We start from the raw sequence: 25545 nt of genomic DNA, 5'->3' as shown, positions 1-25545 counted from the left end.
ATAAATGGTTATTCTTTTTTGCTAATGGTAGTAAACTGATATTCTCAGGTTTGTCATAATGGTTTTACTTCAAATGATCAAACCCTATACAGTCATATAGCAATTTCTACTGCAGTCTTGTTACTAAATGGTTTTTAAGAAATTGGTGGCTGGCTGGGCGCGGCGGCTCACGCCTGTAATCCCAGCACTGGAGGCGGAGGTGGGCAGATCATGAGGTCAGGAGATCAAGACTATCCTGGCTAACACGGTGAAACCCCATCCCTACAACAAATATAAAAAATTAGCTGGGTGTGGTGGCGGGCGCCTGTAGTCCCAGCTACTTGGGAGGCTGAGGCAGGAGAATGGCGTGAACCCGGGAGGCGGAGATTGCAGTGAGCCGAGACTGCACCACTGCCCTGCAGCCTGGGCGACAGCGAGACTCCATCTCACAGAAAAAAAAAAAAAAAAATTGGGGGCTGGGCGTGGTGGCTCACACCTGTAATCTCAGCACTTTGGGAGGCCAAGGTGGGCGAATCACGAGGTCAGGAGATTGAGACCATCCTGGCTAACACGGTCAAACCCCGTCTCTACTAAAAAAAATACAAAAAATTAGCCAGGTGTGGTGGCACATGCCTGTAGTCCCAGCTACTCGGGAGGCTGAGGTAGGAGAATTGCTTGAACTCAGGAGGCGGAGGTTGCAGTGAGCCGAGATTGTGCCGCTGCACTCCAGCCTGGGTGACAGAGCAAGACTCCGTCTCAGAAAAAGGTAAGCTATGCACTCAAAGAAGGAAATTTTCGTCTTTGACCAGATACCAAAAAGCCCATTTCCACCCCAAAGTATCGAAACGCATATATTCTACTAATATTAATAATTTATTGAGCAATTAAGTTCCAGGCACCCAGCTACGCTTTTCACGTGGACTACACGATGAAATTCATGTCCTCATTGGTCCTCACTACAACTCGGGTAACATGGAATTTTACTGAGGCAGGTCCCTGGATTCCAGAAGCAATACAATTTGTGTGAAATGCCACATCGCTGTAAAAGTCTGTTAGGAAGGGATTACCCCCCTCCCCCCCCCAAAAAAAGTCTACTCAAGATTCCATCGACTCCTCACCATATTCATATATTTTAGCTCACAAATGAAAACAGCCTTGATTAGTGCAAAGCTAAGAACCTTCTGACTGCTATAATTTAAAATATTTGAGCAGTGGGTGGCGGCGCACACCTGTGCTTCCAGCTACTCCAGCGGCTGAAGTGGGAGGATCACTTGAGCCCGGGAGGTAGAGGCTGCAGTGAGCTATGATCACGTCACTGCACTCCAGCCTGGGCGACAGGGTGAGACCGTCTCAAAAAAATGTTTTTTTTTTTCTATCCAAATTTGGTCTTAAGATATCATCTTACAGCAAGTACCTTTGCTGCAAATAAAAATTCGCGATTTTTAAAAAGGACAAGAGAGAGTCCATTTTTTTTTTTTGTTTGGTTGGTTGGTTGTTTTGTTGTTGTTTTTTGAGACGAAGTCTGCCCAGGCTGGTCTCGGACTCCCGGCCTCAAGCTATCACTCCTACCTCGACCTCTTAAAGTGCTGGAATTACAGGCGTAAGCCACCGCGCCCGGTCTACTCCAGATCTTTAAAATCGCTTTTCAGCGCCCGACGACTCCTGGAGTGACCAGGTTCTGAAACGCACCCTGGGTCTTGGCGAGAATCTGAACCACCACCGGGGTAGAAGAAAGAGTTGGACACTAGGGCCAGGCAAGGTAGAACCCGAACCCGGTAGATTCCGTTTTCCGAGTTGGCATGCGCAGCCGCACCAGTCACGTGGACGCGTTGTCACGTGACTGCGTCAGTGGTCCTCCCGTTGGAACCGGCGGACGTGGTTGGCGTTGTGGGTCAGGGGGTGGTGGGCCAAGATGGCGGCACACCTGTCCTACGGGCGAGTGAACCTAAACGTGCTGCGCGAGGCGGTGCGTCGCGAGCTGCGCGAGTTCCTGGACAAGTGCGCAGGAAGCAAGGTGAGGGGCGGGAGGCAGCCACACCGCCCTCGCCTCCCCTGGTCCGGCCTAGCTTAATCCGTTTCCTGCCGCCTGAGTTCGCGGTTTACGAGGTCCCCGGGGCTTCCAAGGAGGCGAGCCTCAGGGTCCTTTTACCTGCACCCCTGTAGCGATGAAGGGGGGGCCCTGGGCGTACAGCTTGGAGCCGGAGTGGCACCGCGACTGTTTTGTGAGAGCGGAGTAAGCCACTGTGGTAGCCCGGCCGCTGATGAGCCGGTTTACGTCAGGTGTTTCCTCTGCTGCCTGCCGAGGCACCGGACTGGTGGGCGGTCCAACAGTGTGGATGGTCCAGTGTCCATTCATTACGGGGATCATACGTGTCAGTACAAATCGTACCTTAGAAACTCTCTTGAAACACCAGCACCTTGCAACCTGCTGCTCACGCGTGTTAAGAGAGAAGCTGTAATCATTTGGGCTTTTAACCTGACTTCCTAAGATAGTATAACTATCTAGTAGCACCGTTTTCACAAGGGACTCAGGAACTAGATCAGAGATTTTATAGGATTTCTTTTAAATGGTGTCACCTCTCCTTCATCCCCTTAGGGTTTATCCGTCACCCTAAGTTACTGACAGTACAACTGTGAAAAGTCGAACTGGGGAGCCTCAGTCTTGGAGAGAACAGAACCCGAAGAGGTAGAGTGGGTGCTAGCAGCCTTTGAGAGAAAAAAAAACAGGCTACATCATAGGGGTCCAGTTTCAATTCAGCAAAGGATGCTGAAATCTAAAAAACATCATGGATTGTATCAGTGTCAATTTCCTGGTTGTAGTATGTTACCCCTGGAGGAAACTGAGCAAAGTGTACAGGGGCTCGCTCTGTATTATTTCTTTTAATTAAATGTTAATGTACGATTATTTAAATAAATATTTTAATTTAAGAAAAAAATTTATACTGGAGTTAAGCAGTAGAAATACTCATAGGGGTCCACAGTAGTGATTCATGGTATCAAAAAGTCCTAGGTTGGAGTCCTCACTCCCTTACACTCTGTATGGTCTAAGGTCTCTATATGGCCTTGGAAAGTTACTTAAACTTACTGAGCTTTTAAGAATTTTCTCTTCTGGCCAGGCGTGGTGGAAGAGGAAGTGCAGTGTAATCCCAGCACTTTGGGAGGCCACGGCAGGCAGATCGCTTGAGCCCAGAGTTGGAGACCAGCCTAGGCAACATGGTGAAATCTCATCTCTACTAAAACACAAATTAGCCTGATGTGGTGGCACACACCTGTAGCCCCGGTTACTCCAGAGGCTGAGACAGGAAGATCACCTATGCCCAGGAAATCGAGGCTGCAGTGAGCTGTGATTCCATCACTGCCCCGTCTCCAAAAAAAAAAAAAAAAACTTCTTTTGCCAAAATAAGATTTGTGATACCTGTATCGTAGGTTTTAGTTCTGTTTAATTGACAATTTCCATATGGCTCAATTTGATAAATCCATGACACAGATACACAAGGATGTGAATGTGGTGAGAAGTAATTAAATTTTTTTTTATTCGGCCACATGCATTGGCTTACGCTTGTCATCCCACCACTTTGGAAGGACAAGGTGGGTGGATCACCTTAGGTCAGGAGTTGGAGACCAGCCTGGGCAACATTGTGAAACCTCATCTCTACTAAAAGTACAAAAATTGGCCAGGCATGGTGGTGCATGCCTATAATCCCAGCTACTCAGGAGGCTGAGGCAGGAGAATCACTTGAACCCTGGAGGCGGAGGTTGCAATGCGCCTAGATCACACCACTGTACTCTAGCCTGGGCAACACCGAAGACTCTGTCTCAAAAATGAAATAACAGCAAAACCCCAAACATTTTTAAATTCTTTTTTCTGCTTTATTATTATTTTAATCTTGTAACACTAAGAGAAAATTTTTTAACCCAGAATTTGAAGCAAATATTCCTCCTGTTTATGATAGGCAATTTTTTATTGATATTGTTAAAATTCCTGGTATTAACTCTAATAAGAGAATGTTTCTCCCCTCTTACAGGCAATAGTTTGGGATGAATACTTAACTGGACCCTTTGGCCTGATTGCACAGTATTCACTATTGAAGGTAAATAAGCTATTTGGGTTTTGTTAGGGGATTAATAATTCTGTACTTTAGCAGTTATGATAGGATTTTATATTTCTTCCTGAATCATTGGTTTGCAAAGCTATTTGGTCTTTATAAACACTAATACTAGTGCCCGATTAACATTTTGTATCCATTGGCCAGTGATTCTGTACTGATTCTAGCATTATATTATGTGACCATTACCTGGTGTCTTTGATAGTTCATCATGTAAGCGTCATTTGAATGCTGATGCAGTAACAGTGGCTTTAGGGCTGGGCGCGGTGGCTCACGCCTGTAATCCCAGCACTTTGGGAAGCCAAGGCGGGTGGATTACGAGGTCAGGACTTCAGGACCAGCCTGGCTAATGTGGTAAAACTCTGTCTCTACTAAAAATACAAAAATTAGCTGGGCACGGAGGTGCGTGCCTGTAGTCCCAGATACTCGGAAAGCTGAGGCAGGAGAATCACTTGAACCCAGGAGGCGGAGATTGCAGTGAGCCAAGATCGCACCATTGCACTCCAGCCTGGGTGACAGGGCGAGACTCTGTCTCAGAAAAAAAAAAAAAAAAAAAACAGTGGCTTTATACTGAAACTTTGTCCTTTATGTATTTGGCTTTGAGGGAATCTAAATTTCGATATTAAAATATTAACGTGCACTTGATTGGGGGTATTTATGATTTCTGAGTCTGAAAATGACAGGCAAATTTCAGTCTTTTTGTTAACCTTTTGTGTATGTGTTTGCCTAGGAACATGAAGTGGAAAAAATGTTCACACTTAAAGGAAATCGTTTGCCGGCAGCTGATGTCAAGAATATTATTTTTTTTGTCAGACCCAGGCTAGAGTTGATGGATATAATTGCTGAAAACGTGCTCAGGTATCTCAGAGCTTGTGTTTGATCTAAAATAGTTTGGTCCTTATAATGCTTTTAATGTATGAGCTCCTTCTCATGGAAGACCCTCACTCTTGCCAGTGCAGGGTGGTCTTTTGAAAAACTGGGATAAGCATGGAAGAATATGAAAGAGAAGATGGGGGCTAGGGGAAGGTGGAAATGGTTAATGGGTACAAAAAAAAAATAGAATGAATAAGACCTACTATTTGATAGCACAGCAAGGGGACTATAGTTAATGATAACTTACTTACATATTTTTAAACTTAAAGAGTGAGGCTGGACATGGTGGATCACACTTGTAATCCCAGCATTTTGAGAGGCCAGGGCAGGTGGATCACTTGAGGTCAGGGGTTCAAGACCAGCCTGGCCAACATAGTGAAACCCCGTCTCTACTAAAAATACAAAAATTAGCCAGGTGTAGTGGCGTGTGCCTGTAGTCCCAGCTACTCGGGAGACTGAGGCATGATAATCTCTTGAACCTGGGAGGCAGAGGTTGCAGTGAGCTGAGATCACGCCACTGCACTCCAGCCCGGGCGACAGAGGGAGACTCCGTCTCAAAAAAAGTGTAATTGGATTGTTTGTAACTCAAAGAATAAGTGCCTGAGAGGATGTGCCCGCCTGTTTTCCATGATGTTCTTATTTCCCACTGCATGCCCATATCAAAACATCTCATGGACCCCATAAATATATGTGCCTGCTATGTACCCCCCAAAAATTGAAAATAGAGAAGATGGGAAACTTAGGAAGTCGTTCTCAGCAGTTTGAGAGGAGGATCATCCTATAACCCCATTCTTTCAGGATAGCCAAAAGCTTAAACCTGTGTCAGTAAAAAGGACCCTAGTTTAAAAAAATAAACCTCCAGCAGTAATTTTTAAGTATACTGCATGTACTGGAATTTCATAAGCAAAAAAAAAAAAAAAAAAGCTGATTAAAATTTAATATAGCATCCAGTCTATAGAGGAAGTGCTCCCAGCCCAGTCTCCACTCTGTGGTACAATTGATTGTTGCAGCCCCTAAAATCTTAAAAGCATGTGGGCTATTTTTGGAAGTCCTCTGTCAAGGAGAGTAAGGGCGGGAGTCAAGAGTGATCTTTCATTTTAATTTAAGACTCTTTGTGGCTGCATTGCTTCGGTTGAAGAACCATTTGTTTTTAGTGAGACACAAATACCCTATTTCAATAAACCTGAGAGCTTTAATGCCCCATAAATGGTTTAAGAGAATGCTAGAAAGTTCTAGCCAGGACTCAGTGCTGCTTTCCTGTCAGGGGGAAGAAAGAGAGAGAGAGTGGGCACAGCTGTAACACTTTCTGTCTGAGAGTCAGTTTTTGGTTATTTTTTTGAGACACAGTCTCACTCTGTCGCCCAGGCTGGAGTGCAGTGGTGGGATCTCTGCTCACTGCAACCTCTGCCTCCAGGATTCAAGCAATTCTCCTGCCTTAGCCTCCCAAGTAGCTGAGATTACAGGCACACCATGCCCAGCTAATTTTTGTATATTTTATTTTATTTTTTATTTATTTATTTTGGGATGGAATCTCACTCTGTTGCCCAGGCTGGAGTGCGGTGGCGTGGTCTTGGCTTACTGCAACCTCTGCCTCCCGGGTTCAAGCGATTTTCTTTCCTCAGCTTCCCGAGTAGCTGGGATTACAGGTTCCTGCCACCATGCCTGGCTAATTTTTGGTATTTTTAGTAGAGATGGGGTTTCACCATGTTGACCAGGCTGGTCTCGAACTCCTGACCTTGTGATCCACCTGCCTGGGCCTCCCAGAGTGCTGGGATTACAGGCGTGAGCCACTGTGCCCGGCCATTTTTGTGTATTTTATAGAAATGGGGTTTTGCCATCTTGACCAGGCTGATCTCGAACTCCTGACCTCAAGTGATCTGCCCACCTTGGCCTCCCAAAGTGTTGGGATTACAGTGGTGAGCCACTGCACCCAGCCTGAGAGTCAGTATTTATATTATTATTTTTTTATTTTTTATTTTTTTTTTAGATGGAGTCTTGCTCTGTCGCCCAGGCTGGAGTGCAGTGGCCTGATCTCGGCTCACTGCAAGCTCCGCCTCCCGGGTTCACGCCATTCTCCTGCCTCAGCCTCCCGAGTAGCTGGGACTACAGGCACCCGCCACCTCGCCCGGCTAGTTTTTTTTTGTATTTTTTAGTAGAGACGGGGTTTCACCGTGTTAGCCAGGATGGTCTCAATCTCCTGACCTCATGATCCTCCCGTCTCGGCCTCCCAAAGTGCTGGGATTACAGGCTTGAGCCACCGCGCCCAGCCTATATTATTTATCTAGCCAGCATTTATTTAGTGCCTGCTGTGTGCCAGGCAGTGGGGATAAAAAAAACAAAGTGGTCTATGACTTTTAGGAGCTCATAAGCTAACAAATGTTGCTTCCTTTGCAGTGAAGATAGACGAGGCCCAACGAGAGATTTTCATATTCTGTTTGTGCCACGCCGTAGCCTGTTGTGCGAACAGCGACTGAAGGATCTGGGAGTCTTGGGATCCTTTATTCATAGGGAGGAGTACAGCTTAGATCTCATTCCATTCGATGGGGATCTCTTATCCATGGAATCAGAGGGTGCGTTCAAAGTAAGTTTGGCATTTCCTTAACCTGAGGCATTAATTTTTGCCCAGTTTCTGAGTGTGAAAGTATCACAGTATTGATTACTGTGAAGCTGAGTCCCATTTTATATGTTTACTGATGCTTCAGATTTTCTATTCAACAAATTGTTCATTTTCTTTGCCCATTTTTTTCTCTTTGAGTAATTCTTTGTATATTCTGGATGTTGATCATTATGGGTTAGAAAAGCTGCAAGTATCTTCCCAGTCTTTGACTTGTCTTTCAACTTTGTTTTTTGTTGTTGTTTTATTTTGTTTTATTTTATTTTATTTTGAGATGGAGTCTCACTCTGTTGCCCGGGCTGGAGCGCAGTGGCGTGGTCTCGGCTCACTGCAACCTCCGCCTCCTGGGTTCAAGGGATTCTCCTGCCTCAGCCTCCTGAGTAGCTGAGATTACAGGCGTGTGCCACTATGCCCAGATAATGTTTGTATTTTTAGTACAGATGGGGTTTCACCATGTTGGTTTGCCAGGATGGTCTTAATCTCTTGACCTCGTGATCCGCCCGCCTCGGCCTCCCTAAGTGCTGAGATTACAGGCATGAGCCACTGTACCTGGCTTAACTTTCTGTATAATGTCTTTTATCATGTAGACACTTCCCATTAAAAGTAGTTAAATTTTAAAATAATAGCTTTATTTATTATAACTCACAATACTGGCTGAGCTAAGTGGCTCATGACTGTAATCCCAGCACTTTAGGAGGCTGAGGCGGGTGGATCACCTGAGATCAGGAGTTTGAGACCAGCCTGGGAAACATGGGGAAACCCCGTCTCTACTAGAAATACAAAAATTAGCCAGGTGTGGTGGTGGGTGCCTGTGGTCCCAGCTGCTCAGGAGGCTGAGGCAGGAGAATCACTTGAACCTGGGAGGCAGAGGTTGCAGTGAGCCGAGATCGCACCACTGCATTCCAGCTTGGGCGACAGAGGGAGACTCTATCTCAAAAAATAAAAGTAAAAACAGAACCAAAACTCACAATGCCATGAAATTCTCTCCTTTAAGGTGTGAAATTCAGTGGTTTTTAGTGTATTCACAAAATTGTGCAACTATCTCCACTAAGTATGGCACATTTTAACTATCCCAAAAAGAATTCCCATGCCCAGTAGCAGTCCTTCCCTATCTTTCCTTCCCCCAGCCTCTGGCAGCCACTAATCTAGTTCAGTCTGTATGAATTCACCTATTCTGGAGTTTTCTTTTTCTTCTTTTTTTGAGGTAGAGTCTCACTCTTTTGCCCAGGTTGGAATGCAGTGACATGATCATACCTCACTGCAGCCTTGACCTCCTAGGCTTGAGTGATCTTCCAGCCTCAGCCTTTTGAGTAACTGGAACTACAGGCATGTGCCACCACACCTGGCTAACTTTTTAAAATTTATTTTATTTCTATTTTTATTTTTTGGAGAGACAGCATCTTACTATGTTGTCCAGGCTGGTTTTGGAGATTTCTTAGAAATGAAATCCTATAATACATATGTGGTCCTTTGTGTCTGGCATCTTCACTTAGTATGTTTTCAGGGTTCATCCAGGTTGAAGCCTGTGTGAGGCCTTCATTTCTTCCTATTGCTGAATAGTATTCCATTGTAATGATATTATCATTCATCAGTTGATGGACATCTGATAGGTTGTTTCCACTTTCTGGCTGTCACAATACTGTGAATATTGTGAAAAGTTTTTATGTGGATGTATGGTTTCATTTCTCTTAGATATACCTAGGAGTAGAGACTGGGCGTGGTGGCTCATGCCTGTGATCCTAGCACTTTGGGAGGCTGAGGTGGGCGGATCATCTGAGGTTGGGAGTTCGAGACCACCCTGACCAACATGGAGAAACTCCATCTTTACTGAAAATACAAAATTAGCCGGGCATGGTGGCACATGCCTGTAATCCCAGCTACTTGGGAGGCTGAGACAGGAGAATCGCTTGAACCCGGGAGGTGGAGGTTGCAGTGAGCCAAGATTATACCATTGCACTGCAGCCTGGGCAACAAGAGTGAAACTCTGTCTTAAATAAATCAATAAATACACATGGACACACACACACCCCTAGGAATAGAATTGCTGAGTCATGTGGTAACTTTACGTTTAACAGTTGGAGGAGCTGCGAAACTTTTGCACTGAAGCTGCACCGTTTGTACTCCTAGCAGCAGCGTGTGAGGGTTCCAGTTGTATATCCGCATGGACATACTTGTTATTCTGTCTTCTTTTTTTTTTTTTTTGAGACGGATTGTCACTTTGTCACCCAGCCTGGAGTGCAGTGGCGCGATCTCAATCTTGGCACACTGCAACCTCTGCCTCCTGGGCTCAAGCGATTCTCCCGCCTCAGCTTCCTGAGTAGCTGGGATTACAGATATATGATTTCCAAATATTTTCTTTTGTTCTGTGAGTTCTTTTCACTTTCTTGGTGAAATTGGTGTCGTTCAGTGCACTAAAGTTTTACATTTTGATGAAGTCCCTTTTAGTTTTCCTCTTGTTACTTGTGCTTTCAGCATCATCTCTGAGAAACCATTGCCTACCCCAGGACCACAAAGATTCACTCTGATGTTTCCTTCTAAGAGTTTTATAATTTTTTATTTTTTAAAGAGACGAGTCTTACTATGTTGCCCAGGCTGGTCTCAAACTCCTGAGCTCAGGCAATCCTCCCACCTCAGCCTCCCAAAGTGCTGGGATTACAGGCGTGAGCCACCGTGCCCAGCTTATAATTTTTTTACATCTTACGTTTAGGTCTTCAACCCATTTTAAGTTAATTCTGTATATAATGCGAGGTGGGGGTCCAAATTTCATTTTTTGCACATGGATATGTGTTTGTTCCAGCACTATTTGTTGAAAAAACTGTATTTTCCTCACTGAATTGTCTTGGTACCCTTGTCAAAAATCAACTGTTCACAAACGTAAGGGTCTGTTTTTGGTCTTTCAGTTCTCTTCCACTGATCTGTATGTCCGTATGTCCATCCTTATGCCAGTACTACACTGTCTTAATTACAGTAGCTTTGCCATAAGCTTTGAAATCAAAAGTGTGAGTCTTTCATCCTAAGGCAGGTAAATGTATCACTTTTGTTCTTTTAGATTGTGCGTTTTGAGTCTTCATAAATCTTCTACTCTGCAGACAAAGAAGGAAATCTTTTTTTTTTTTTTCTTTTTTGAGATGGTGTCTCACACTGTCACCCAGACTGGAGTGCAATGGCGCAATCTTGGCTCACTGCACCCTTTGCCTCCCGGGTTCAAGCAGTTCTCCTGTCTCAGCCTCATAAGTAACTAGGATTACAAGGCACATGCTGCCATGCCCAGCTAATTTTGTTGTTTATTAGTGGAGATGGGGTTTCACCGAGTTATCCAAGCTGGTCTTGAACTCTTAAGCTTCTACCCATGCCAGCCCGTTTTTTTTTTTCTTTTTCTTTTTCTTTTTCTTTTTTTTTGAGGCAGAGTCTCACTCTGTTGCATAGGCTGGAATGCAGTGGCACAACCTCGACTCACTGCAACCTCCGCCTTCTGGGTTCAAGTGATTATCTTGCCTCAGCCTCCCAACTAGCTAGGATTACAGGCATCTGCCACCACGCCTGCCTAATTTTTGTATTTTTAGTAGAGACGGGATTTCACCATGTTGCCCAGGCTGATCTTGATATCCTGACCTCAGATGATCCACCTGCCTCGTCCTCAGAAAGTGCTGGAATTACAGGCGTGAGCCACTGTGCCCAGCCTGAAGCTACTTTTTACCCCAGTTCTCAGACTGCCGCTTATCCCAGAAGCAATCACTATTTCTCTTTTTATTTTTTTTGGGGGGGGATATTATATGCAGCTATAGCTCATAGTATATAATCCCTCCCCACTTTTGTACAAGTAGTAGCACATGACATATACACTTTGGTGTGTTGCGTTATTCTCTTAATAATATATCTGAGTCATTTTCTACTACATATGGCAATGCTTGTGTTATTCTCATTTGAAGCTGCATAGAGTTCCATTGTTTGGATGTACTGTAATGTATTCAATCAGCCTTCTAGTGGAGGGCACTTTTTTCCTCCCTATGGTGTTGGAGGCCATGCTACCGATAATGAGCCTGTATGTAGGCCCCTCTGCACATGCGCCCTTTTTGTAGGCTGCCTTTGCCTTGGTTGTTTCTTTTGATATTGCTTCTGGTAGTTTTGGCTGTGTGTATGTTTTTAACATAATCACACTTACCCATGTTTCTTTGATTTATGAGTTTGTCATGCTGCTGCTGCTGGTGGTGGTGCTGCTCTGGAGACTAGAATTTTTTTTTTTAATTGATTTTGAGACAGATTCTCACTCAGTCACCCAGGCTGGGGTGCAGTGGCATAATTTCAGCTCACCGCAACTTCCACCTCCCCAGTTCAAGCAATTCTCCTGTCTTAGCCATCGAGTAACTGGGATTACAGGCACATGCCACCATGCCCGGCTAATTTTTGTATTTGTAGTAGAGATGGGGTTTCACCATGTTGGCCAGGCTGGTCTCGAACTCCTAACCTCAAGAGATCTGCCCGCCTCGGCCTCCCAAACTGCTGGGATTGCAGGTGTGAGCTGCTGTGCCTGGAGTTTTTTTCTTCTTACCAATAAAATACTTAGAAGGTAGAGACTAGAACTTTAGAGAACCACTGGTATAGTACGTAAAATTATTTGAATCATTTTTTTCCCCATTGTGTTGTTATAGAGATCACCTCATTAAAAGAGTTAATTTGTTGACAGTTTTCACAAAAGGGGGAGAAATGCAACTTTCTTTTTTTTTGTTTTTTTTTTTTTGAGGTGGAGTCTCGCTCTGTCGCCCAGGCTGGAGTGCAGTGGCCGGATCTCAGCTCACTGCAAGCTCCGCCTCCCGGGTTTACGCCATTCTCCTGCCTCAGCCTCCCAAGTAGCTGGGACTATAGGTGCCCGATATCTCGCCCGGCTAGTTTTTTTTTTGTATTTTTTTTTTTTAGTAGAGACGGGGTTTCACTGTGTTAGGCAGGATGGTCTCGATCTCCTGACCTCGTGATCCGCTCGTCTCGGCCTCCCAAAGTGCTGGGATTACAGGCGTGAGCCACCGTGCCCGGCCGAGAAATGCAACTTATTTAAAAAAATAAAATAGGCCAGGCACAGTGGTTCATTCCTATAATCCCAGCACTTTGGGAGACCAAGGTGGGAGGATCACTGAAGGCCAGGAGTTCGAGACCAGCCTGGGCAACAGAGTGAGGCCCTGTCTTTACAAAAAATTAGCCAAGCATAGTGATGTGCACCTGTCATTCCAGCTACTCAGGAGGCTGAGGCAGAAGGATCACCTGAGCCCAGGAGGTTGAGGCTGCAGGGAGCTATGATCACACCAGTGCACTCCTGCCTGGGTGACAGAGTGAGACATGGCCACAGAAAAAAGTGAAAAATGAAAAGTTAATCTGGGACAGTAGAAGTCAGTGGCACTACCAACTAGTGCTATAACCAGGGGACTTTCTTGGCTTTTTTTTTTTTTTTTTTTTTTTGAGACAATTTCACTCTTGTTCCCCAGGCTGGAGTGCAGTGGTGCAATCTCGGCTCACTGCAACTTCCGCCTCCCGGGTTCAAGCAATTCTCCTGCCTCAACTTCCCGAGTAGTTGGAATTAGGTGCCCACCACCACACCTGGCTAATTTTTTGTATTTTTAGGAGAGACAGAGTTTCACGATGTTGGCCAGGCTGGTCTCGAACTCCTCACCTTATGATCCTCTCGCCTCGGCCTCCCAAAGTGCTGGGATTACAGGCGTGGGCCACTGCACCCAATCCTCTTGGCTCTTTTGTACCCTGTTCCCTAGTGGTTTACTTACACTAAATCCCATCTGATGGTAATACAGATTTCCCTCTAACATTTTATAGGAAAATTTCAGTATACCAAAAAATTGAATTGTACAGTGAACGCCCATCTATCCACCACTTATCTTCTGGATTAACAGTTTTCTGTATATACTTTATCACATACCTGTGATGGTATACCCATTTTTTATTAATCCATATTTGTGTATTTAATGAGAATTGGTAGAAGCCGAAGCAAACTCTCTTGGAGTGACAAAATCTGTGCAGAGGAGAAATAACCTGTTTATTTTACTTATGATTTGTAAGAAAGGGCAGAACTATTTTCTTTTTTTTTTTCTTGAAACTGAGTTTCACTCTGCCACCCAGGCTGGAGTGCGTTGGTGCCATCTCTCACTGCAGCCTCCACCTCCCGGGTTCACGCCATTCTCCTGCCTCAGCCTCCTGAGTAGCTGGGACTGCAGGCGCCCGCCACCATGCCGGCTAATTTTTTGTGTTTTTAATAGAGACAGGGTTACACCATGTGGCCCAGGCTGGTCTCGAACTCCTGACCTCAGGTAATCCACCACCTCAGCCTCCCAGAGTGCTGGAATTACAGGCGTGAGCCACTGTGCCTGGCCAGAACTATTTTCTACTGAGAATTTCAAGTCTTTGGCTTTGTACATTCACCTAAGATGCTGTTTAGAAAGAAAGGATTTTGAAGCCAGGCACGGTGGCTCACGCCTGTAATCCCAGCACTTTGGGAGGCCGAGACGGGCAGATCACGAGGTCAGGATATCGAGACCATCCTGGCTAACACGGTGAAACTCCGTCTCTACTAAAAATACAAAAAATTAGCCGGGTGCGGTGGCAGGTGCCTGTAGTCCCAGCTTCTCAGGAGGCTGAGGCAGGAGAATGGCGTGAACCTGGGAGGCGGAGCTTGCAGTGAGCCAAGATCATGCCACTGCACTCCAGCCTGGGCGACAGAGTGAGACTCCGTCTCAAAAAAAAGAAAAAAAAAAGCTAACTGTTGTTGAGCATTTGCTATATGTTTCAGGTACTGCCATCAAATGCTTTACATGTATTTTTCTCATGTAATCCTTGCCCTTTGTGGACTATACTCCCTTCTACATATGAATAAATTGAGGTACAGACAGATTCTCTAACTGGCCCAGGGCACAGCTAGTAAGTGACACAGCTGGGTTCAGAACAAGGCAACCTGAGTCTAGAATCTGTGCTTTGATCCACCTGTATCAAAAGTGACCGCTTCCCTCCTCTCACTTTGCAGGTGGTTTTTTTCTCCCTCTCTCTCTCTTTTTTTTTTTAAAACGGGTAGGGTCTTGCTCTGTTGCCCAGAGGGGAGTGTGGCGGTGCAATCATAGCTCACTACAGCCTCAAACCCCTGGGCTCTGGTGATCCTCCTGCCTTATCCTCCTGAGTAGCTCGGATACAGATGTGTACCACTATCCTTGGCTAATTTAATTTTGTGTAGATACAGGGTCTCACTATGTTGCCCAGGCTGGTCTCAAACTCCAGAGCTCAAGCGATCCTCCTGTCTTGGCCTCCCAAAGTGCTGGGGTTACAGCCATGCACCTAGCCTTCTGAGGTGGTTTTGTGTGTATTTTGGAGGTCCTTTTTTCAGTGCAAATACATATATTTTTTATAAAATGAGATCATACTCAAGAGATTGTGGCCTTCAGTTGTCAGTTGTCATCAAAATCTGCCTCATCCTTTGTAAAAACAATAAAGTCTTCTGTCCTGTGGTCTTTTGTGTTTCTGGGTAATTAGCATGCGGCTCTCCCAGCATGTCCTGCCAGAGTTTACTCTTACCAGTGAATGGGAACCCATCGTTCAGTGTAAGTCTGTATTCTTCTGTCTTTTATTCAAGAGCTTATTCAGAAGAGCTGGCATGCTGGGTGAACAGTTTCTCCCAGACGCCCCGGCTCTGCCTGGGAGAAGTGCTTCCAGGGCTGCATCCACCCTTGGGGCTGCCAGCCTCAGGGCCTGGTCTGACAGGCAGCAGTTTTTGAAAATGAACTTGAGTTCCCAATTTTCCTGGCACAGTGTGAAATAACTGGAAATGATTTTATTGTCTGTTGGTGCACCCCAGCCCCAGGAACAGAGCTGGACCCCTGGGAGGCCCCCATGGCCTGGCAGTAATTGGCCTTTCCCCTCACAGGAGTGCTACCTGGAGGGTGACCAGACGAGCCTGTACCATGCAGCCAAGGGGCTGATGACCCTGCAAGCTCTGTACGGAACGATCCCCCAGATCTTTGGGAAAGGAGAATGCTCTCGGGTAAGAACCAGCTGCTTTCTGGGGGTAAAGAAGGGGCCCTTCACACCCCAGAAGGGAGGAGGAACGGGAAGCTCCTTACAAACAAATTCTGTTGGTCTTAATTATTTACGAATACTGTACTCATGAATTTGCCTGCTGATTAAAATGCACTTAGAACCCTCCAAGTCAGTACTCATGGCGCTTTTGTGGGCATGCACAGTGGTGACAGTTTGAGTAGCCACTGTGCATGTTCCCAGCTGAGGCAGGTGACACTCCACCTTCCCATTTCAGCTCTCGGACTGCAAACAAGTGTACTTTTCACAGTCTCACTGTCATGTTTTCCACACATCTATGCTTTTTTTGGTGATTTCACTGTTTAAAATGGCCCCCAAACATAGGGCTGAGGTGCAGTCTGGTGTCCTGTGCACAAGAAGGCTGTGGTGTGCCTGGCAGAGACATTACGTGTGTCAGAGACGCTTTGTTCAGGCACGAGTCACAGAGCTGCTGGCTGTCAGTTCAATGTGAGTGATCAATAATTATGTTAAGTCAGGCATCTTTAAGCAGAAACACATATAAAACCGGGTTATGTATTGATCAAATGACAAAAACGTTGAGACCAGAGGCTCCTAGGAACCTAAGTCTGCATTTCTCCCAGGACCAGTGGTTCCATCTTTGCTAATTTAGTGTTTGCAGTGACTTCATAGAACATAACTACTGCCAATCACAAGAATAGACTGATCTGATTTTATGCCTCATTGGCAAATGGCAGCTCCCTTGGCACAAGTGTTGGGATGGGTGCCAACAGCAAGGTGCTTTTCTAGAGCTGCTTATTTCTTAGCAATGCACTCTTCCAGTTTTTCTCCTTTTTCACTTTTTTGATTGTCTTGCTGGTTTTAGACAAATTTTCACATCTGCTCATTCCCAGGAGGGCCCCACCTCATCCAATGTTTTGTTTCCAGCAAGTGGCCAATATGATGATCAGGATGAAGAGAGAGTTTACAGGAAGCCAGAATTCAATATTTCCCGTTTTTGATAATCTCTTGTTGCTTGATCGGAATGTGGATTTATTAACACCTCTTGCCACTCAGCTGACATATGAGGGACTCATTGATGAAATTTATGGCATTCAGAACAGTAAGTACGTGACATCTGTTTTCACTAATAGGTAATATGAGAAGAATATCCTTTGTGGAGACTACTGTTTGTATATTGCACACTTAAGCATAATTTGAAGTCAGAGATCTAATTTTAATGATTCAAAGTATAGATTAATATAGACCTTTTTGTAAGCAATTTAGCAACACATAAAACTTTTCTAACCCTTGGCCCAAGAAAGCCCAAAGCCTAAGAACATGCATTGAGGAATCATTCCAAAAAAGGGGATCAGTGAGGTTTGCATAAAAATTTCGATTTTCATTTTCTTACCAGAATTTTCCAAATAATTTCAGTGGTTGAGTACATTATAAAATATTATGGAACCACCTGAGCATGGTGGCTCACACTTGTAATCCCAGCACTTTGGGAAGCCAAGGTAGGTAGATCACTTGAGGTCAGGAGTTTGAGACCAGCCTGGCAAACATGATGAGACCCCTGTCTCTACTAAAAATACAAAAAATTAGCTGGGTGTGGTGGCGCGTTCTTGTAGCCCCAGCTACTTGGGAGGCTGAGGTGAGAGAATTGCTTGAACCCAGGAGGAGGAGGTTGCCATGAGCTGAGATAGTGCCGCTGCACTCCAGCCTGCTGACAGAGTGAGACTCCGTCTCAAAAAAAAAAAGAAAATACTATGGAACCATCAAAATAATAAATGTGGAACATGAAAAACTGCATAGCCATGTCTATTTCAATTAGAAATTGTTATGTATGTGTCTGCATATATATGTGTGTTCCAAACTATATTTATATCTATAAAAAATAACTAAGAATACCATAAAAACCAGGAATAACTGGAGGCGGAATACTCAGACCATGTCTCCAAAGGCTCAGTTGCTAGAAAGCTGCTTCCTTTACGTAGAAATCCAAGAACCCTTGAAACAATGAAAATACTGACCTCTGACTTTCAGACACTAGGATTCATCTGAGCAAACTGCAGTTGTCGGTGACACAAGAGTTGGCCGGAAGTTTAGTGCCCAGGCCTGTCATTGTCCCCTGTGAGCAGAGGCCAAGGGTCTCCCACAGAGGGCACTGGCATTTGCAATGCACACATCCTTGCGGCCAGCAGTAGTTGAGGAAGGCGGTGGAAGCAGTGGCGTTTGTGCTGGGTTTGGAAAGACATGGAGAGTTTAGATGAAGATCCTGGGGCAGGGGCAGGTGGTATCATACACAAGTCATGATGAGCCAAACAGCGTGGTTGAGGGGAGCGCATGGCTGGAGAAATATTTTAGAAAAACGGCTGATAGAGGGCCGGGCGCGGTGGCTCACGCCTGTAATCCCAGCACTTTGGGAGGCTGAGGCGGGTGGATCACAAGGTCAGGAGATCAAGACCATCCTGGCTAACACAGTGAAACCTCATCTGTACCAAAAATACAAAAAATTAGCCGGGGATGGTGGCTGGTGCCTGTAATCCCAGCTACTCGGGAGGCTGAGGCAGGAGAATGGCATGAACCTGGGAGGCGTGGAGCTTGCATTGAGCTGAGATAGCGCCATTGCCCTCCAGCCTGGGCGACAGAGCAAGACTCCATCTCAAAAAAAAAAAAAAAAAAAAAAAAACTGGTACAGAAGGTCGAGGCCACTCGATGGAAAATGTGGATGGCTGGCTAGAGCTTGGCCTTGGTGAGTGATTAGGTCAGAGATCACAAGCATGTTTGGTTTGACTGGTTTTGGCCCACATGGTATTTATTTCTGTCAATTTTTAAATGTGATACATTTTAAGTAATAATCCTGAATTATGCCATGACTTGAAAAATACTGGAAGCACTGGCAAGAGGCCACGCTCCCACTGGCCGCCAGGACCTAGTGCCTCTAGAACTCCCTGCCTCACCACAGACCCCCACACCTGTCTCAGCCTGGCCTTCTTCCCTCATCTGCATAGTCACCAGCCTCTATTGCCATCCTGAATGAAGCCACATGGAGCCAAGGGAAGGCCGGAGGAGAGGGATGTGGAAGAAAGATGAGGCCAGGTGCAGTTGCTCACGCTGGTAACCCCAGCACTTTGGGACGCCAAGGCAGGCAGATCACTTGAGATCAGGAGTTTGAGACCAGCCTGGCCAAAATGGTGAAACCTGTCTCTACTAAAAATACAAACATTAGTCAGATGTGGTGGCGGGTGCCTGTAATCCTAGCTACTCGGGAGGATGAGGCAGGAGAAGCGCTTGAACCCGAGAAGTGGAAGTTGTAGTGAGCTGAGATCACGCCATTGCACTCCAGCCTGGGCAAGAGAGCAAGACTCCCTCTTAAATAAATAAATAAAATAAGAGAAAGAGAGAGAGTTCCTCCCACCTAAGCCTCTCAAAGTGCTGGGATTACAGGCGTGAGCCACCGTGCCCAGCCTACATAAGATTTTTTTCATATATCAGATTATTTTCTTACCCTGGATTCCCCGATGCAGGATTTTTCGGGTGAAAGGCACTTGGTACGTGTTGCCAAATTGCTTTACTACAGAGTTACACCAGCTCCGTGCCATCAGTAGTTCATGAGCACATGTGGAGTGTTCCAGGGAAATAGAGACTCACTTGGCTTGGCAGGAGCAGAGTAGGGAGAAGGAAATTAAGACTCCCATGCTAAGGAATTTGGAAGCTTATTCTAGATCAGGGTGTACAACTTTTTCTATAAAGACCCAGATAGTAAGTATTTTAGGCTTTCGCTTGTTACACAGTGCAGGTCATACAGAGGAACCTCCTTGTCTCTGTCATTGTAATGTGAAAGAAGCCATAGACGATACAAAAAGAATAGCTGTGGCTGTGTGCCAATAAAACTTTATTTACAAAAACAGAAAGTGGGCTGGGCGTGGTGGCTCACGCCTATAATCCAGCACTGTGGGAGGCCAAGGCAAGTGGCTCACCTGAAGTCAGGAGTTCGAGACCAGCCTGGCCAACGTGGTGAAATCCTGTCGGTACTAAAAATACAAAAAAATTAGCTGGGCGTAGTGGCGGGTGCCTATAATCCCAGCTACTCAGGTGACTGAGGCAGGAGAATCACTTGAACCCAGGAGGCGGAGGTTGCAGTGAGCCGAGATCATGCCATTGCACTCAAGCCTGGGTGACAAGAGTGAAATTCCGTCTCAAAAAAAAAAAAGAGAGTGAACAGAGTTTGGCCCTCAGATCATAGTTTCTAATTCTTGTTCTAGAATGGCTTTTAAACTATTTTGGATTCCAACCCACAGTAAGAAATGTATTTTATATCATGACCCAGTACATACATGTATGTATATGTGTGCATGTGAAACTGAAACAAAAGTTTTATTTAAAAAAAAAAATGAAATCACCACTGGTTTCTCTAATGTCATGTGATAAGCTTTTGTACTTTCTGCTCTTCGCTGTTTTGGTACTGCTGTTTTGTTTTGTCTTGGTTTTGTTTTTAAGATGCCACTTGCAACCCACCAGCTTGATTTCATGATCCACTAATGGAACATGATCTAGTTAGAAAAAATACTAAAAGTCAATGGGGAGATCCTTGAAAGTTTTCTGAGTGGGAAGGTGACCTAATCTCTAAATAAATTTAGGAGGTAGACAGTGCTGCATGTGGTTTATATAGGTGCCCCAAAGTTAATTAGAACTGTGGTATCAATATTAGAGTCACTACTTCCTGTACTTTGATCATGGAAAATCAAAAGCTCAGAGCTATGTGTCATTTGCCATCTTCCATTTTCTCCTGAGGGAAATTCTGTTTTGTGCTTGGCCGCTTGATTGGTTCTTCCAGTCCTTGCACACAGGTGCTTATTCCCTTCCATTGCTGCTCAGGTTATGTGAAATTACCTCCAGAGAAATTTGCGCCTAAGAAACAGGGCGATGGTGGTAAGGACCTCCCCACGGAAGCAAAGAAGCTGCAGCTGAATTCTGCAGAGGAGCTCTATGCTGAGATCCGAGACAAGAACTTCAATGCGGTGGGCTCTGTGCTCAGCAAGAAAGCAAAGATCATCTCGGCAGCATTCGAGGTGAGGCAAGTTTTGGGTGTCATTCTGCAACTCTAGGTCTCAGGTAGATGCCCATGCCTGAGGGGAATAAGAGCTCCAAAAATATGTAGCCATTAAACCAGGCTTCAATGCAACTTTTCTCATCTTCAGTAACTGCAAATTCAGTATTGGAAGATCCAAGGTTTTCTTTCATTTTAAACTTTCTCAGACCCACGTTGTGTAAAGTTCTTTTGGTGTAGGGGGTAGGTGGAGGCACAAGTGTGTGCAGTTTACAGACTTCCATCATAAACATTTGCTTTATTGTCCTTTATTTCCTACCTCACTTAAGAGGAAGCCATCTGTACTATAAATAAAAGATCCTCTGTGATAGAACCTCTGCTTCATGCTGAAAACTCCAGTTTAGCCAGTGTGAATGTGGCAGGGAAACTCAGCACGTGTGGCAGGTGATAATGAGACTGAAATCCCCAGCAACCCAGAGCTTTGAAATTGGTGGCTTTATTATCACCTTCCTACCTCCTCTTGCCCGTTCACTAGTTTATTCTTGCTCAGGCTCCTTTTTGAAACATGGGAATTCAACAAGATCATAAAGTCTGAATATTTCGACTTTGGAAACATAAATTGGAAGTTTTTGAGAATGAAGTTTTCACTGAGTATGTAGTTCCGATTTTTTGTTTTTTTGTTTTTGTTTTTTTTTTTTTTTTGAGACACGGTCTCGCTTTGTCTCCCAGGATGGATGTAGTGGTACAATCACGGTTTACTGGAGCTGCTACCTCCCAGACTCAAGCAATCCTCCCACCTCAGCCTCCCGAGTAGCTGGAACCACAGTCACATGCCATCATGCCCAGCCGAGTTTTTTGCTGTTGTTTTTTTGTGTTTTTTTTTTTTTTCTCTAGAGACGGGGACTTCTTGTGTTACCCAGGCTGGCTTGGAACTCAGCCATGTAATTCCAGATTTTATCTTTCTCAGGAATTATATTTATTAATTGATTTTCATATTTCTGAAGTTACTTTTGGTTTATTAAATTTTGCCAAAAAATATCATCATCACCAAGCTAGGTTTGCTTTGAGTATAGACTATACTCAAGACTAAGGTTCAGGCCAGGCACAGTGGCTCGTGCCTGTCATCCCAGCACTATCAGAGGCTGAGGCAGGAGGATCGCTTGAGCCCAGAAGTTCTAGACCAGCCTGGGCAACACAGCAAGACACTGTCTCTACAAAACTTTTTTTTTTTTTTTTAACTAGCTGGGCAGTGGCGTGTGCCTGTAATCCCAGCTCCTTAGGAGGCTGAGGTGGGAGCCTAGGAGGCAGAGGCTGCTGTGAGCTGTGATGACACCACTGCACTCCATCCCGGGCGACAGAGAGACCCTGTCTCAACATCAAATAAAAGACTGAGGGTCAACAGAAAAAATGGATTTTTTTCTATTACATAGGAAACCTTTCCTCTTTGTGATACCCTCTGAGCATAATTTTTTGTCTTAGTTTTTTACTCGGAAATTTGTATTGATTTATATAATACTATCTTTCACCAATACTCAGATGTCCACAAAATACTGACACAATGTGTGAGCTGGTACATTGGAAGACAGACTCTGAGGCATTTGCTTCTCTAAAGAAGTGCTAATTCAGGAGACAGGCACCATGAACTCTATATTTCAGTGATATATATACTTTTTCTTTTCTGTTTTTCTATATACTGTTGGAGCTGTGTTTGCCCTGATTTATTTGTATTCCATTCTTCCTTTCTCATTAACATAAATGAAACATCCTCTGAACAATGCAAAAAACAGAGCACTTAAAATATCGGCCGGGCGGCCGGGCGTGGTGGCTCAAGTCTGTAATCCCAGCACTTTGGGAGGCCGAGACGGGCGGATCACGAGGTCAGGAGATCGAGACCATCCTGGCTAACATGGTGAAACCCCGTCTCTACTAAAAAATACAAAAAAAATAGCCGGGCGAGGTGGCGGGCGCCTGTAGTCCCAGCTACTCGGGAGGCTGAGGCAGGAGAATGGCGTAAACCCGGGAGGCGGAGCTTGCAGTGAGCTGAGATCTGGCCACCGCACTCCAGCCTGGGTGACAGAGCGAGATTCTGTCTCAAAAAAAAAAAAAATTGGCCAGGCACGGTGGCTCACACCTGTAATCCTAACATTTTGGGAGGCCAAGGTAAGTGGATCACCTGAGGTCAGGAGCTCGAGACCAGCCTGACCAATGTGGTGAAACCCCATGTCTACTAAAAATACAAAAATTAGTTGGGTGTGGTGGTGGTCACCTGTTATCCCAGCTACTTGGGAGGCTGAGGCATGAGAATCTCTTGAATCCGGGAGGTGGAGGTCTCAGTGAGCCGAGATCACGCCACTGCACTCCAGCCTGGGCAACACAGTGAGAGTCCCTCTTAAAAAAATAAAATAAATAAACTGTCTTCCCTGCTTGAGGCACTGCTCTCTTGTTTATTTCAGGAAAGACACAATGCTAAGACCGTGGGGGAGATCAAGCAGTTTGTTTCCCAGTTGCCCCACATGCAGGCAGCAAGGGGCTCGCTTGCAAACCATACCTCAATTGCAGAATTGATCAAAGATGTCACTAGTGAGTATCCTTTGTAATGATTGTTTCAATCTGGGGCTACTTGCACATACAACCTAGGTTTGACACCTAGGTCATCAACACCACAATGCCTCCTGGGAGAGTCAGCTCTGTCTTAGTACCACGTGTTCTCAGCGTTAATGAAGTATACATATGTTAATAGTTAAGAATGTTCCAGGCGGGGCTTGGTGGCTCGTGCCTGTAATCCCAGCACTTCGGGAGTCCGAGACAGGCAGATCACCTGAGGTCAGGAGTTCGAGACCAGCCTGACCAACATAATGAAACACCATCTCTACTAAAAATATAAAAATTAGCCGGGCGTGGTGGCAGGCACTTGTCATCCCAGCTCCTTGGGAGGCTGAGGCGGAATTGCTTGAACCAGGTGACAGAGCAGGACTCTCGTCTCGAAAGACTGAAAGAGGGAGGGAGGGAGGAAGGGTCCACTTGTTAACTCAAATTTTTTCATTATAATTTATATGAAAAATATTTGGAATGTAGATAAGAGAAAAAAATTATCCATAAGTTTGCCATCATAATTTGAGATGGTTAATTTTTTTAGTCTAGCTTTTTTCCTTTTTTTTTTTTTTTTGAGACAGAGTTTTGCTCTTGTTGCCCAGGCTGGAGTGCAATGGCACAATCTCGGCTCACTGCAACCTCTGCCTCCCAGGTTCAAGCGATTCTCCTGCCTCAGCCTCCTGTGTAGCTGGTTTTACAGGGATGCACCACCACGCCCGGCTTGTTTTGTATTTTTAGTAGAGATGGAGTTTCACCATGTTGGTCAGGCTGGTCTCAAACTCCCAACCCCAGGTAATGCACCTGCCTCGGCTCCGAAAGTGCTGGGATTACAGGCGTGAGCCACCGCGGCCAGCTGCTTTTTTCCTTTTTTGAAGGATTACTTAATTGGCTCGTGTTCTTCCCTTGAATACTCTGTGCAGAATTGGTACAAAGAGTATATGTTAAGTATTTTGAAAGAGCTCAGAAGACACCTATTAAAGCAGACATGAGTTTGTTCATTGCAACACAGGGCTATAAAAGCTAAATAGGAGATTGTTTTACGAAGTATACTTTGAATATTAACCAAATCACAGTCTTGGAAAATCAGTCCTTTGTTTTCCTGTTCATAGAAGTAGAAACCAGTTGAAATTGGGTTGAACCTAATGATGAAAATGAAATGTTCTTGAGAAATTAGCTTTCATTCATACTGATGCTCATTCTGGGGTCTGTACTGAAATCCTGAGGATACAAAGGAGCGCTGTTGTTGACTGCATCTCAGTATAACTTAAGAGTGCAGAGGCCTAGGGTTCTCCACGTTTCCTAGATTTTCTTCAGGTGATGACTTAAACTTATTGCTTGCTTGCTTTTTTGCTTGATGTCTGGTTTCTTTTCTTTTGAGACAGTCTTGCTCTGTTGCCCAGTCTGGAATGCAGTAGCGCGATCTTAGCTCACTGTAAACTCCACTCCCCACTTAAGTGATTCTTGTGTCTCAGCCTTCCGAGTAGCTGGGACTACAGGTGTGCACCACCACACCCAGCTGTTTTTTGTATTTTTGGCAGAAATGGGGTTTGGCCATGTTGGTCAGGCTGGTCTTGAACTTCTGGCCTGAAGTGATCCACCCACTTCGGCCTCCCACAGTGCTGAGATTACAGGTGTGAGCCACCGTGCCCAGCTACATGTCTAGTTTCTGAATCGTGCTCTGTGTATAAAAGCATGCCACTCAAGTAAATTAACATTTTATTTCTAAGTTGCAAATTTGCTAATTCCATTTTAGCTTCTGAAGACTTCTTTGATAAATTAACCGTGGAACAGGAGTTTATGTCTGGAATAGACACTGATAAGGTATGTGGACAAAAAAACCTCTTTAACAAGTAATTGAAAACTTATTAAACCTCAGATTATAGCCAGAAAACCAACTGCTTCAATTCCCATGCCTTGCCTAAATTTTTTTTTTTTTTTTTTTTGAGATGGAGTCTCACTCTGTTGCCCAGCTCACTCTGTCACCCAGGCTGGAGTGCAGCGGCACGATCTCCGCTCACTGCAAGCTCCGCCTCCCGGGTTCACGCCATTCTCCTGCCTCAGCCTCCCGAGTAGCTGGGACTGTAGGCACCTGCCACCACGCCTGGCTAATTTTTTGTATTTTTAGTAGAGATGGGGTTTCACCGTGTTAGCCAGGATGGTCTCCATCTCCTGACCTTGTGATCTGCCCACCTCAGCCCCCCAAAGTGCTGGGATTACAGGTGTGAGCCACCGCGCCCAGCCACTTAAATATCTTTAAGAGCACAGCCGGGCGCGGTGGCTCAAGCCTGTAATCCCAGCACTTTGGGAGG

The 25545-nt window shown here is 45.1% G+C and overlaps 1 protein-coding gene across 2 annotated transcripts in view; it reads left to right on the top strand.

Moving 5' to 3' along the window:
* The first annotated feature begins 1779 nt into the window (after nucleotides 1–1779).
* The window catches only part of VPS33A (VPS33A core subunit of CORVET and HOPS complexes), a 29637-nt gene continuing 5871 nt past the window's right edge, over nucleotides 1780–25545 (top strand). For both annotated transcript variants that reach the window (XM_026457374.2, XM_026457373.2), the window contains exons 1-9: nucleotides 1780–1993; nucleotides 4005–4070; nucleotides 4816–4943; nucleotides 7353–7539; nucleotides 15482–15598; nucleotides 16537–16711; nucleotides 20473–20666; nucleotides 23098–23224; nucleotides 24990–25057. In XM_026457374.2, the coding sequence (XP_026313159.1) occupies nucleotides 1892–1993; nucleotides 4005–4070; nucleotides 4816–4943; nucleotides 7353–7539; nucleotides 15482–15598; nucleotides 16537–16711; nucleotides 20473–20666; nucleotides 23098–23224; nucleotides 24990–25057 (1164 nt within the window). In that variant the 5' untranslated portion in view covers nucleotides 1780–1891. The remainder of the gene's footprint in view (nucleotides 1994–4004; nucleotides 4071–4815; nucleotides 4944–7352; nucleotides 7540–15481; nucleotides 15599–16536; nucleotides 16712–20472; nucleotides 20667–23097; nucleotides 23225–24989; nucleotides 25058–25545) is intronic.

Source organism: Piliocolobus tephrosceles, chromosome 10 (assembly GCF_002776525.5).
Source record: "Piliocolobus tephrosceles isolate RC106 chromosome 10, ASM277652v3, whole genome shotgun sequence".
Lineage (NCBI taxonomy): Eukaryota > Metazoa > Chordata > Mammalia > Primates > Cercopithecidae > Piliocolobus > Piliocolobus tephrosceles.
This window is presented reverse-complemented; position numbering and strand designations above follow the sequence as displayed.